Source organism: Patella vulgata, chromosome 5, assembly GCF_932274485.2.
Source record: "Patella vulgata chromosome 5, xgPatVulg1.2, whole genome shotgun sequence".
Classification (NCBI taxonomy): Eukaryota; Metazoa; Mollusca; class Gastropoda; family Patellidae; genus Patella; species Patella vulgata.
In genome coordinates, this window is record NC_065883.2 from 22,038,277 (window position 1) to 22,053,742 (window position 15,466).

Genomic DNA, 15,466 nt, shown 5'->3' on the forward strand with positions numbered 1-15,466 from the left:
TGTGAGAAATAGGATATTGGTATTATACAAATTTTGCACGACTCGCTGTTTCCTTAATTTAAAGAAATCCTTTGAAAACATCTTTTAAAAGGTTCCAATATCTAAGGTTTATACACAGGACATAGTTACCGAAATATATCCGTGATCCGTATAAAGAGGGGGTATGACGATGCAATATTTTGTAATGTGAGAAATAGGATATTGGTATTATACAAATTTTGAACGACTCGCTGTTTCCTTAATTTAAAGAAATCCTTTGAAAACATCTTTTAAAAGGTTCCAATATCTAAGGTTTATACACAGGACATAGTTACCGGTAAAGTGAGTAAGACATCGGCTCGCTAACCATGTCAGTGATGCAGGACAGAGGGCCTGACAAGTGACAACGTATGGTCGCTCGGACAGGATGAAAACCGAGCTCGCGTGTACAAATTGGCGTGCACGTAAAATTTCCCTGGACAGTTGGAATTCGATATAAGGGTAGGTCTTGGCGCTGCTGTCCGGGGAAAATTTCCCTCATAGCACACTGCATGGCGTATGCCCGTCTTCATTAGCCCAGTCGTAGCAGAACAGTAGGACGTTAAAGCCAAATTCATTTCATTTATTTCGGGGCGACGCTCCAGCTAGGATTGTCTAGTCAGCAATAAACATTAATTGTATTCCACTGATTTGTACCATGCATATATTCTCAGTTCAATTACTAAATGACATTGAAAGAATCAATGTTTATATGTACAATCTAATGTTTATTATGTCATTAAAGGCTCAATACCACTTTTGTTGTAACTGAATAATATGTCCCAATCTTTATTCTGGTCAACAAATTGTACTATTTTAGAATATTTCAATTAATTGATGATACAAATTTCATCTTAACACACCTTATTTAAAAATTTTGAAAAATTCAAAATAATGGTTTGAAACGTCTAACGTAAACCTTTTCAAATGAAACTTCGATTTAAAAATATTTTCGAACCCTCTGGACAAGTAAAATAGGATGTAATGGATAATTTACACAACAGGTAGGACACTTAAACATCTAGTACTTAGATAGAGATATTATTTATTTTCTGGAGCTTTCAAGCCAGCAAGAGTGTTATTGTCCCTTTAAGATACTATTTTTGAAATACCAATGTAATATACCTGAACGCTTATTGTATTCATTTTATATTCACAAATATGATTTATTTTATAAATAATATAACAAAAGGTTGTACTTGTAGATGAAAACGGAAGGAATGGAGTTTAACATCTTGTCGCCATAATACTCCGATCATTTTGAAACTGACATACATTCGATCGTTTTCTGTGTGAAATGTTTCGTCGAATTACACCTGCCAAAGGCTCTTTTACGCCCACTATACGTGAACACGGGTGGACCATGGGTTTTTGTGCCATCCGAACGATTGGGCAACCCGATTGTGACTAGTGGGAAGCGGTTGTGATGTTGTAGAAGAAATTAAAATCATTGTTTCTCATTTTTATCTGAGATTGTAGAAAGTTTTTCCAGTGATGAGCAACAATATAGAAAAGGTATTTCGGATATCCCCACTTTAAATATAACGTTAGATAACATATAGACGGATGTAAAAATATCGATACATCAAATAACTCGCTTAGATTCATTTCTATATTACAGAAGACATTAAAAATCTCACTTGACAAAGGACAACGGTGTAGTATATAAACGTGTGTATTGGAGTGTATATATATATTACTAAGATTGTATGTAATCACCAAGGTGTAAAACTATTTAAACAGAAGCCGACCGTCTATTTAACACACCTGTGTTGACGCACAAACTTTTCTCGCTGGTTGAAATAATTAAAGCAATCAATAAGTGCACACGATTGAGAGATTGTCTATCAATTGTGGTTCAAGCTGACACGACAGGGCAGTGCGGCTCTCCGAGTCCAGTAATAAAACCAATAAACGAGCAAGCCCATCGTTAAATTCTCTAATGGTCATTTGCGGACAGGTAACTATAAATCTATGTCGCTTTAACAGAGAAGAGAACATTAGCTAGTGACGTGAAAGGCCGACATTCCATCGTTTGTTATCATATGAATGAAGGGACATGTCCCGTTTGCAATCAAGCACAACGAGAGTTCTCGTTTTACCTGTCGGCTGTGGTGAGAGGTATTCACAATGCTACAGTTAGTCGTACGAGGGTTTTAGCAGTTGAGAAGATCAGTTTACTGTTATAAAACGTGGGCAGTTATACAGTCCACATATCCTGACATTCAAATAGTGATTACAAGTTATGACATATTACTTATATACAGGATCTAACTGATTGGTCTATTGTGGTTACGTGGGATCAAGATTCACAGGTGTAAGGCTAATAGCAAAGGATTAAAAGGTTGGCCTAGAATACCCGTACGAGATTCTTGGCCACAAGGACTAATGATTCAGAAGTTGGTTGATTATAGCGGGGCGGTGGCCGCTAGATTTTAATTACTCATTCTGTGACTACGATCTACCTGAAATTCAAAATGTATCTACATATTATAAGTTTGTGTTTGTTGTTTGGGGTGTGTTATGCCCAGGAATGTAATGTCGCTGTCGTTGCTGTTGCCAGTGTTTTTGGAACTTTAGCAGTGGTGCTCCTAATTCTTGGAGTATTGGGATTTTTGTTGTGGAAGAAACGTCAAGGTAAGTTTAATTAATGCCCACAATTAAACCAATCATCTCAGAGAAAAAAAATGTCTAGTTTTCCGAAATGTATACAAGCTTTACAGTTTTAACAGGAGAGCTTCTATACATTTAACGGTTAAACACGATTTTTATAATGTGTTATTTATTATTAACAAGTAAAAAGTAAACTTGGGTCGACAGTGATTTTCCAATACACAATACATAATTAAAAAGAATACACATGGTATAATACACATTGAGCCAAAATAAACATTTTGTATATATTTAATACACATTATCAGACTAGTACAAAGCACACAGTAAATAAACATTGTGTTTTTTAAAGATGTAAAATGAAATGCAGAGAACCCATGTTATTCCTTTGAGAAATTAAAACATAGATCCTGTCAGTGTTTATAGATACATTTTGTCGCCTATATTATAACTAATATAGCAGCTAAATACAGAATTATTTTATATTGGGTTTTCGGGTAAATAAACTATGGATTGATATACCATACTTTTTAAACCATTGAAATGATATATTATTTATTAAAATATGCTGTTTTATTGCTTTGATAACTGAACCTGTTATTAGTATTATAGTATTGTAAATACCGTATATGAATGTAATATGAAAATAAATCAATATTTAATAGTATATGGAAGTATATACTCAAGGGTACTACAGATTACACAGTTTTTAAACTGTTTTATGATGACAACAGCCGATTCTTGGTTCACATCATAGAATCAATTAATGTAGAGTATCTATTGTTTTGGTTTGGATTAATCAGGATGTTTTAACAGTTTTGATAATGCTAATTAAAAGGATCTTAATTTAGTTGTAATAACCTGGAAATGAAACGAAAAAAAAGGAAGTTTAACGTCCTACTTGAAAAATCTTAATTAAGGAACTTTTTCGACCAACACCGGGATCGAACCTGGCATGACCAGGTTAGTGAAAAGCATCGTACTCACTAAGCTACTGTTGGGATCGAACCTGGCATGACCAGGTTAGTGAAAAGTATCATACTCACTAAGCTACTGTTGGTGTTGCTCCTAACTGCCCTGCCAAATTAGACTGGGCAGTATATGGTACATATAACAAAGTTATTAAACAAAGAATAATAAACTGAACATCCAAATAGATGTTTCCTGGAATTATAAACTATTCTAAACTAATCTGCTTCTGTAATTTTTGTTCTCTCAATATAAAGTTATTTCCTAATTTTCTACCATCCTAAAACCTATTTTAAAGTAGCTGTAAATCAGTATCATCCACAGTCTTCAACACTGCAAACACAATTCTGCATATTTCGCCGAACATAACTGATTAACAATTACAGTAAAAACAGGAACGATTGAACATAAATCAGTTTATATACATTCATATTACATTATTATGTGCATTGCAATCCATTTGTGTCCATTTCTAGGTGCCAAAGAATAGTGATTTAGCTCCTTTAATCTTAACTACAACTTCAGTTTTATATAGTTTTGAATAGAATGTAGTCTAGGCAAATATTTTATAAATGTTGAATGAAGGCTACTTGCTTAACAAAGCTGTATTTGCAAAATACATCTAAATGAACTTGAAAATAAAAAGAGGAAGCCCTCGTCATTTTTTTCTGCTGATTTATGTAAATATTTGTATATTATGTGGTTAGGTATGTCTTGTATATAAACTGATTGCATGAACTCAAGGGACAACCATACCATACCTTAGATAGCATCATGTAAACATACCTGACCGAAATAAAGACTCGGTATATATTGATTGAGTTAAAAATTCTGGTAGGGCAAGTTTTTTTTTAGTTGATATAATTCGGTCAACTCAAATTAAAAATAGACATGAATTAGATGTTTAGGTCAAATATAGAGTTGCATGTTAATTAAAATCTCTTCTAGCGTAGTAGATATGTAGTGTATTTTATGTCTGCCTCGAAGGTAAATATTTTAAATTTTGGACTAAATGAAGATATCTATGTCTGCCACTGTATATTAATAGTTTGTTTAATTATACATTTATGCTTATTTATGCGGGGACGACAATACGAATTCATGGGTGAATTTAAGAAGTATGGAAACTTACAGGAGTTTGATTTATTTTTTTGTAGAGACTAAAATATCATTTTATTAGTGGATATTTGTTTTTTGAAATATGACAGTATTAATTGCAAGAAATGCAAGAAAAGATTAGAGCTACAGTAAAAGGTCTGAAAATGTGTGACTCTTAAGCATGTATGGGGGCTCCCATGAAACACAGCAGGGGTGGATCCAGGAAAATTTGCAGGAGGGTGTTTGCCAGGCTCAATTTAACAGTTGAAAATGCATGATACCATCATCGTTTCCAAATTATGTAAGCATACATACACACTGAGCTTTTTAAAGAGAGTAATCCAACACTCCGCTTAACCTCAATTTTTATTATGAATTAATAGGATGACATTTTGAATCAATTTCTTTGATGCAAAGCATTAATTGTGATATCACATAATCTATATCATTACCTCACACGTCCCATCCCACCATCTGATGGTAAAGGATAAAGTACAAGACTGTGACACTTTTCTTCTTCATTAGCCCAGTCGGAGCTGAACGGTAGGATGTTAAACCCCATTTCATTATACTTTTCTCATAAAGTGTTGTTTTATAAATTTTCTTTTATGTAGCTGAGCGGGGGGGGGGGGGGGGACCCCCAAACCCCCACTCTGGATCCGCCCCTGCACAGACCTCTGTATAAATGGGATTGGTTGGGAGTGGATGGTGGGCGTGTGTCGACAAAATGTTCTTTTATTTAGAAATGTCAATGGAAATGTCACATTGTACAGGAATACTTATTGGCAGTCTGTAACGAAATAAATGACTAACCTCCAAACTAGTCAGGATTCAGACCAGTAAACAATAAAATATGGATAGAAACTCAGCCACTCCTACAATATATGTTTATGACACACATGAAACTAGAAGTGACAGTGAAATAGTTCAATCAATACATGACTTGAATCAGGTCATGTTAAAATAAAGTAATATATTTATTTAATAACATATTCAATATTAATAATTATGTATGTAAATAAAGTATTTATATCTATGGGATTAATACATACTAAATATGGTAATATAGTTACAGCTGTCAACAACTAATTTATTTATTTATTTAAAACATGTACAGGTATATATTGGCTTGTCAGGGTAACATTTAAGATCATAAATTTCAAGGGTATATTAACTTCAAAAACACTAAACTACTGAAAAATATGTGTAGTATCATTCCTATCCAAGGGGTACTATTTCAAGAAATTACATTTGTCTCAAAATTACCATTTCAGTGTTGACATTAATTTTGAACTTTAAATTCCATTCATGTAATTCCTTATATTTTAATATGGTACTTGAACTTTAATTCTTCGTAATATTGTACCTGGAAAGTTTACTTCAGTTACCTGAAATGACAGGTTTATGTATGGTGACTAGGCAAAATATGTCATTGACCTTTATACGATCAAAATAACTCAGCGAAGAGAAGTATATAACTTACATAGAAGTTTATGTGTCAATAAATTTCATTCATTATGTAGTAAAAGTTTTATAAAGGTCTTCTTTTATTATGGAATATATTAATAGTCAAAAGTTTCATAACTGCTACCTAAACGTGCAATACTGTTTATTTATACATAAAGGAAACATGAATTATATAGATAGATACCCATCAACAATTGGTATTCTGTTCAAGGGACATTAAAACTTCAGAGATCTTTTTCGGCTGGTAGAAAAATAATGACTATATATACAGTTATATAAAATGAATGAAATGATATGGGGTTTAATGTCCTACTGTTTTGCTCCAACTGGGCTTATGAAGATGGGCATACACCATAGAAGTATGCGATGAGGATTCTTTTCTACATGCACGCCATCCGAATGACTATACGTTGCCTTCTGCCAGGCCCTCTGTCCTGCACCACTGACAAGGAGAAATAGCGGCAGAAAATCTTGATGAACTTTCTCGGCCAACACTTGGATCGACTCAGGAATTCCAGGTTAGCAAGACAACATCTTACTCACTGAGCCAATGCAGCTCCCAGTTATATCAAGGGTGTTTAAATTAGATTGTATGGACAATTTGAGACAGATTTGCCTGTTCATCTCAAAGATATAATAATTTTAAGATCCCATACATGTGTGAGCCCTCAAAAGGTCAGAGAACATCCGTGAACAATTTTGTTTATATAATTATAAAGTAGTCAAGATTTTTGGATTTTCAGTAATTATTTATTTCCTTGTTCTAATGTGTCTTTAAATCGGTTTAAAGATGCATTATTTAAGATTTAGATAAAGAGCTGACAGTTCTAACTATAATAGTTTAAAGATAGATAAAGATACATGTATATTGAAAATTTCAGTCAAATTATTTTCATTGCTACCGTTGTTACGATAATACTAAAGTCTCAATTATTCATTTTAAAATTAAATTATTAAATGGCGATAGTGTTTCAAGGCTCAAGCCATTCAAAAACACAACCATTCGATGGTCTAGAGAGTTGATTATAGGCTAGTCATGTGAATAAATGTCTAATTGATAGTTTATATGACACATGTATTTGAGGCCAAAAGAAAGATCTGCGATTGGCAGATTTAGCTCTTACATAATGTACCTTTAACTACTATGTAATTGTCTAATGTAATGACACTAAATAATAGGCTAGTTTCCCATTAATTAACACTACATATGTATATTTTTAAAAATATTATGATGTATAGTCATAGCGCAATATAATATTTCAAATATCACGGCAACATGCAAATACATTGTTTAGAGAAAAAAAAACATAATTAAAACAGAAAAACACAAGAAAAACAACAACAACAATTACCTATTTATATCTCTGTTTTTAAAGACATAGAACATGTACATAGCAACGGTTTGGGACAATTCTTGGGGATGTATCCAGTATGATGTGAAATTCAAGAAATGGAGAGATAGATACGTACTGCCATCATGGATTTTCGGTAAACCTATTGCTCAAATTATTCTGAAAAAACATACAGTGTCATTGGACACAAAATGACCCAATCACCCTGCTTTAAAGTAGCAGTACTCTTATTAATCCATACAACCCAAATCATGCCCTGTCTGTGCATTTTATGGCCACTTACTGACAGCAAGTTATTCCAACTGGCATAAAGTTATTGCCACTTTAAGCTCAATCTGATTAAAACACAGATGTATATTTCATTTTGTTTTTTTTATACATTTGATGGCCTACACTACACGAAGATCTGACCAGTTGTTTTGGGAGGTCGCGTCAGACGTCATATGAGAGACTTTTGACCCTATGACATCATACATTTGATTTACCAATCAGCATTAATGTTCCTCGTGGATTTCCCAGAGTTCCGTGCACCACACACCAAAAGCTCGCGGTAACGGACCGTTTCATTGGCTAATCCCTCACATCTTCCAGACCACGTCAATGAGAACACCGCTTTCAGATCCTAGTGTAGTAAAGACAAATACTAATTTTAAACTATAAAAAAACGAAATGAAGTAGGATCTGTGTTTTTTTAATCAAAGGTTTTGTCAATTCTTTATCAGATAATGAATTTTACCAGTGAAAAATAAAGATAAAAAAAAAGTTCAAAATTGTAGAATTAAATCCAGTTAAATGTCGAATAAGATTAAAATTTGTTGTAGACACTCCAAATTTGTCGGCATGTTGACAGGCGAACCAAGGGAGAATTCATTGTCTATTTGTCATATTTAGAAAACACACAAACATGTGAGTGAAATAAATCTGTAGTATGTAGACAACCTCACAACTTCTTATTCTAAAACAATCTGTTTTAACGCTAATATAATATAATTTGGAAATAGTTTGGTCAACCTTCACTTGAATTTGAAATAATCAATGCAACATCACATTTTTTGTTCAGGAATTCCTTGCGTAATCCAAGTTATATCTGTAAAGCATGTTTTAACATCTTAAAAACAATACGATGTATTGTACATATGATTTTTATTTCTACTGGTAAACATTTAGTGGCTCAGTGAGTAATACTGTCTTGGGTTTGCTTCCAACTGAGAAAGTTCCTCAGGATCTTTTGGCGCCGTTTTACATGTCAAGTGGTGCAGGATAAAGAACCTGACAAGGATGGTGTCTAATGGTTCGGATGGGACGAAAAACCAAGGTCCTGTGTACATCATTGGAATTTGCTGTCTGGGCAAAATTTCCCTCATAACACACTGTATGACGTATGCTTGTCTTCATTAGTGCAGACAGTGCAGAAAAGTAGGACGTTAAACCACATTTCACTAGTGGGGTTAAGAATGCAAATCAAACAAGGAAATCGGCTATTTACAGTGTTTGAAACTTACAAATTCAAATATTGAATCATGTGGGTTTGATAACAAGATATTCAAAACCAGGTTATGTAACTGACTGAATGAATTTTTTTGTTCATTTGTATGAATGACTTGTTAATCACAGTCAATGATTACGGGTTCATATTACTATAGCATCAGCAACACTTGCTTGCTGGAGATTTGTTATCAAGACACATATAGTGCAGAATTAGCTAAATTATGTCAAACAGCACATTGAAAATAAATTCTGGTATTTCTTTAAAGTATTACCGATCTTCAGATAGTTGCAAAGGATTAGGACAAATGTTTCTATTAGATTTTGACACATTATTAACCACTTTTATTCCGTTAAATATATCTGGGAGGTCTCCTTTAAAGTGACATTGCGTCATTTGCATTTTTCACTAAAATATCTAATTTCTCACGTCTTAATACATACTAAGTATGTACTCAGATTGATTATTTAACAATTAATTAAAATACCAACTCCAGATAATTTCATGGCTTGGATTCAAGTGGATTTAAAACAGGCCCATCAATAAATATTCGAAGACAACAACAGAATTGAACTGTTTTTAGACTGATATTCCTGTTAGAGATTCATCTTTCACAATGTTGTAGTTTGCAAGTTATTCCTGTAGAGCTAAAATGACCCATATCAAGACTTTAAGTAAATAGACTGTTTTTAAGTCGGAAGAATGCTTTTAGTCAGAAGACAGTTTCTATTAGTCAGAAGACAGTTTCTATGAGTCATGAGTCAGAAGACATTTTCTATGAGTCAGAAGAAATGAAATGAAATGGGGTTTAACGTCCTACTGTTCTGCTACTAACCTGGGCTAATGAAGACGGGCATACGCCATACATTGTGCTATGAGGGAAATTTTGCCCGGACAGCGGCGCTACGGCCTACTCTTATATCGAAATCCAACTGCCAAGGGATCTTTTACGTGCACGCCAATGTGTACACAGGACCTCGATTTTTTTGTCCCATCCGAACGACTATATTATTGTAAAAGCAGCATAAAAGGAGATCAGAGTAATATGATGAGGTTTTATCTTAATAAACATAAAAATTATTTGTTTATGCAGCTAATAAAATATTGGATGAATCAACAAAGAACTAGGTTTTTTTTATATTTTTCGTCAGAATGGGCGTTGTGAGTTAATAGAGTTACTAACTTCAAAAGCATATGACGTATATATTCATGCATGAAGTACTAACTTCAAAGGGGAATAACGTAATGCTCAGGCATATATATATATATAGTGTTTCAAAATTTTCATTGACAAGGTTAACTGCCTGACACTTTTAAATGATGTGACATAATTATGGGGGAACCATTGTATGAAAATACATTTGTTCTGTAACTATTGAAATAACTTAGTTATTTGATTCTTTTAAATATAGTCTTCTTAGCAGATTGAAGTCACAATACACCAGATCGTCTACATATATCTCAAAAATACAAAATATCTACATTTTTATACAAATGTAGGCCTATAAGAATTTTTGTTGTTATGTAATTTTAATTACTCATACAGCACATATTATTTAAACCTACATGAAGAAGGGACTGGCCTTTACAAAAAGGATAGGTTAATTATTGATATTTTACTTAACTGAGACATGCAAAGATGATGGTATGAACTCAAAAAATTGCCTAAACTTAAAGTGGCATTATGGAAGAGCTGGCAGTTCTCGCTATAATAGATAAAAAATTGATAATGTAAAAGGAATATGTTGAAAATTCACTCAAATTACTGCACTCTGAGCCGAGATATCCTCGTTACAATAACACTGTAGCCTCGATTGTCATTGCTACTGTTGTTACGATAATAGTTCTCACATGTTGGAACTTTAAAATTAATATATTCTGCCTCTTAAAATTAATATATTCTGCCTCTTAAAATTAAGATATTATGCCTCTTAAAATTAATATATTACGCCTATTTAAATTACAATATTATGCCTTTTAAATTAAGATATAATGCCTTTTTAAATAGTGAACAAAAACATGATTTCACTTAAAGATATTCATTATTCATTCAGAAATTTTCAGGTTAACATTTTTAGATAGCATCACGTACCATTTGTACAATGCAAATAATTACTTATACCATCTAAACACGGAAACATCATTTTAAAACTTTTGAAATATTTTATGACATAACTCTCTAAAAAGATAAGTCAAACACAAAGTTATACACTGCTATTCAACTGGTATTTAACACCACACATAAAAGGCAGATGTATTAATTGGCGATGTCCTTCCGTCAACTTTTCATGGATAATAGGATTGTTATGCGCGGGTTTTTTGTTGTTTTTTTTTAACCGCAGACTTGTTAAATTATTAGTTTGACATGTTTTGACACATATTGTAATATTGTTTGAAAGCTGGTGCAAAATTATATAATAACGTGTAACTTTTTAAAAAAAAGTGGTTTGAAAGAGCAAAAACAAATAAAAGAAAAGAGTACAAACAGTTATACATGTGATTAAAAGTTAAAACACTTAAATCTAGGTGGTTAAATTGTAGCTACACTTCTCTTAAGAAGGTTTGTGCTATTCCAGTACTGATCAACAGACATTTTGAAAGTGGGTAGTAGGGGGTTTAAGGTGAATGAAAATTGATAAAAGGAGGGGTGCAATAACAGACAAAGAAAGCGACAAATGAGTTGTAAGAAATTTGACATCAACTATTTAATGATGTCATTAATTGCAGAAAACTCTTAGAAATTGCAAAAAATAATATTTATTTTTAATTAATTTTGGAGACTTACAACCGATAACTGAATGAAGTACACGTAGATAGTGCGTAGCCATCACAGAGCATACTAAATTTCTGTTTTATTAGGCCTATCATCCAATATTAATGAAATTAACACAAAAATTAACATGTAATTGTATAACATCTATGTGAAATCATGACATCATAAGATAGTTGGCATTATATTTCTAACCAAAACTGAACTATATTTAGTAAATTGATTATTTCTATGACATCATATTTCTTGCTACAACTACTGAACTATATTTAGTAAATTGATTATCAACTATTTGCGAACCCGCTACTATGGATCTGTCAGTGTTTGTTTTTAAACTTGATTAATACTTTAAATCGTTGTTCAGAATTACATGTGAGCAGAAATTTGTTCTTCTCACAAGAAACTTCTAAGTGTACCGTAAATTTAATTTTAACAACCGTGGTCCATAAAAATTGTAGAAAAGATTGTCAATGTTTCTGACCCCTCATTACGTGTGAACAATGTCAAATCATGGTCTCTCATACCATCGACTCCGACCCGACGCATTGACACTCAAATTTCTTCATGATTACTTGTTTACTTTTTCGCTGTTTATTTTCCTTTACAACTGATTGTGTATCAGCTTTATTTACTTGTTGGTTCGGCTACACGCTTACCGAGTTTTCGTGTTTATTTAAAGCGACTAGTTGGTGGACTTTTAGGACAAATTGAACATGATCAAATACTGTTTGATTTTCATCTAGTTAAATTGAACCGGACGAACACAGGACAACGGCACCTTTAATCTCTCTAATTAAATTGACTTGTTAAAGGGTTGTGTGGTATTTTCCATCGCACTATTTGTCTGCAAGGTATTCTTCACATGAAAGTAGAAATAGATAATCTCCCTGTACTTAGAATGATTGAATGAAATTGGGTTTAACGTCCTACAACAGGCTAATGAAGATGGGTACTGAAATAAATATTTCTTTTATTTATGAACATGGGGGTTGGATGCCCGAATTGTTATTGTGTGCGCCTTGTATCGTAAGTACGTCTGTCATTGAGCCAACTGGCATGGTTTTGATTTGCCGGAGTAAGGTCGCCTGTCCAACCTCATGGATTTTCTCCGGGTCCACTGTTAAAGACCCCTACGTGCAAGCAAATTAATGAAATAAAATTAAACCATATGTTAGTCACGAAATGACCTAGTTAATGTTGAGTATAAACATTTACAAAAAAAAACAACATCAAAAGTCTATATTTAAATACAAACAAAAAATCTATGTTAAAATACAACCAAAAAGTTTATGTTGAAATACAACCAAAAAGTTTATGTTAAAATACAAACAAAGAGTTTATGTTGAAATACAAGAAAAAGTCAAGATTGAAATATAAACAAAAAGTCTATATTTAAATACAAACAATAAAATATTTAAAATGTTGTACATGACATATCATTATTCATTTAGATGCAGTGGGAAATCACCATGATGGATGATCCTTCACTAAAATTAGAGCAAGGATATCCTAACAAGACTTGTAAAACCTGTTTCCACAAGTCCCTGTGTTCAGAGGGAGGGGTCGACTGTGAAGAAAGGGATCATCAATTACATCTTTTATTCAAGATACAAATAATTACTCCACTAACGCACTAGTACTGTTTCTGGCAAGTTGTAAAATGGTGGATGTTAAACAGGTCTCAACATTTTGATGTATATTATAAATCACAAGATAAATAAAAGAAAAATGTTGACAGGCCATTACAAAGTTCTATTTATCATATGATATAATTAGTTACATGTAATATGTAAGATATGGATGTATATTACATGTTAAATATGATATATCATATATACATTGATTGACATGTGAAACAACCTTTGACATGGTTATGATACCCAAATATTATCTCCTGTGATGGGTGGGTCGAAAAGGAAATAAAACATGCATAATTATCTGAGTACTAACTGCTACACATCCATTATTCATAGACGATGTTAATTTGATGTGACAAAACTGCCTACCCATATTATGACATTACAAGTGAACATATTTGGTGCAGAATTACACTGTATATACCTGGATTTAATGTTAGACTGCAACCACTGACACATGACGCAGTATAGCCCTGATTATGGGACACGAGCATCTTCCTCGGTAACCCAAAATAGTGTGGTGCTTATGGAGAATATTGAATTCTGCCCATGAGACTTTGATGACGATTTCATTAAAGTGCATGTGCTGGATAGGAAATCTGATTAAAATACAGATCTATATTTCGTCTTGTTTTTTTTAATACTTTCAATGGCCTACGCTACATGAAGATCTGACTGGATGTAGTGGAAAGTCGTGTCAGAGTTCAAATGAGCGTCTTTTGAACCTGTGACATAAGACATTTGATTAACCAACCAGCATTGATGTTTCTAGTGGGTTACTCACAGTTCCCTGCACCTCATGCCAAAAACTCGCCGTAACAGACCGTAGGCCTATCATTGGTTAATCCTTCACATCATCCAGAACGCGGGTTATAAAAAAACTCTTTCAGGTCCTACAAGTAAAACGAAATTTTGAACTATAAAAAACGAAACGAAATAGAACCTGTATTTAAATCAGATCGCTGGATATGGTATCTGTATTTTAAGTTGTTTAATTCTCTTGAGCAACACATTATGTAATACATTGATTGTACAGTATCAGTATTACTTAATTTAATGTCTCGATCGCTTTCGACAATTAACTTCTTTAGTATCGGCTATCATTCTGAAATATTTACCAGAGTCTGTCCACCACTTACATACTAGTATTGGCAGGGCTGATGCTGTCAATCGCCAAAGTTGCAATTTGCAATTAAAAAAAATGAAAGGGGCTATTAAAATTAGATTTTGGCAATAATTCTTACGATAATGTTGATTCTTTTTGAGAAGTGTAGGAATAAAATCTTAGAATTCTAATGGTAAATATCACAGATTTACCATTATGTTGTGTGTCAATCAAAATCACGTGACGGCATACTATAAAATGATCAACTAGCTGATGATCCGGATCGGGTCAGTGTGTAATACAAATTAATTATTTAGTTGATTGATAAATTGACATCTAACAAATTAATCCAAGCGCTGATTATTGCCCATGAAGAGTTCGGGCGGTGATTATTGCACATGAAGGAAACAAGGGTTCTGGTCTTGGTAAGTTATATCTGTACACAGATTCCAAAATCACTCCCCACTTAATTTAGCTTTGTTCACACTAAAATTAGCTAAATCTTTTGTTAAAAACATTTTTCACATCTGAAAACAAAAACATTTGCTTATTGATAATGTCAACTACAAAATGACCTTCTAAAGGCACGTGTAATTACTAGTATATTTATCACATCGTCTTTGAAGCAGTGGCATTTTGGTTTTTTTCCTCTAACTCTGTTTTTTTGTCTCAAAGAAATGGTGTTGAACTGTGAAATATTCTAATTACTGGTTGAAGGGTGTTCATCTGACATTAAGAAAATAGAATGAATGAAAAAACTTTCTTGTAGTAAAAAAGAAAATATGTATGCTGCAGTGATGAGTTGGATTCATACTGGAAGGATTTGAGTCCTATTACACTAGTAGTGACTTTGTACTTTAGAAACTCCACAAGTGTTTGAAAGTGTTTGGGGGGTGGATGAGCGAATGGTTAGCACGTGCGTGCTGTATCATAAGGTCTGTCATTGAGTCA

The 15,466-nt window shown here is 33.1% G+C and overlaps 1 protein-coding gene across 2 annotated transcripts in view; it reads left to right on the forward strand.

The window, feature by feature from the left end:
* The first annotated feature begins 1,703 nt into the window (after positions 1-1,703).
* LOC126820349 (uncharacterized) overlaps positions 1,704-15,466 on the forward strand; it is a 49,136-nt gene continuing 35,373 nt past the window's right edge. For both annotated transcript variants that reach the window (XM_050548244.2, XM_050548245.2), the window contains exon 1: positions 1,704-2,655. In XM_050548244.2, the coding sequence (XP_050404201.1) occupies positions 2,496-2,655 (160 nt within the window). In that variant the 5' untranslated portion in view covers positions 1,704-2,495. The remainder of the gene's footprint in view (positions 2,656-15,466) is intronic.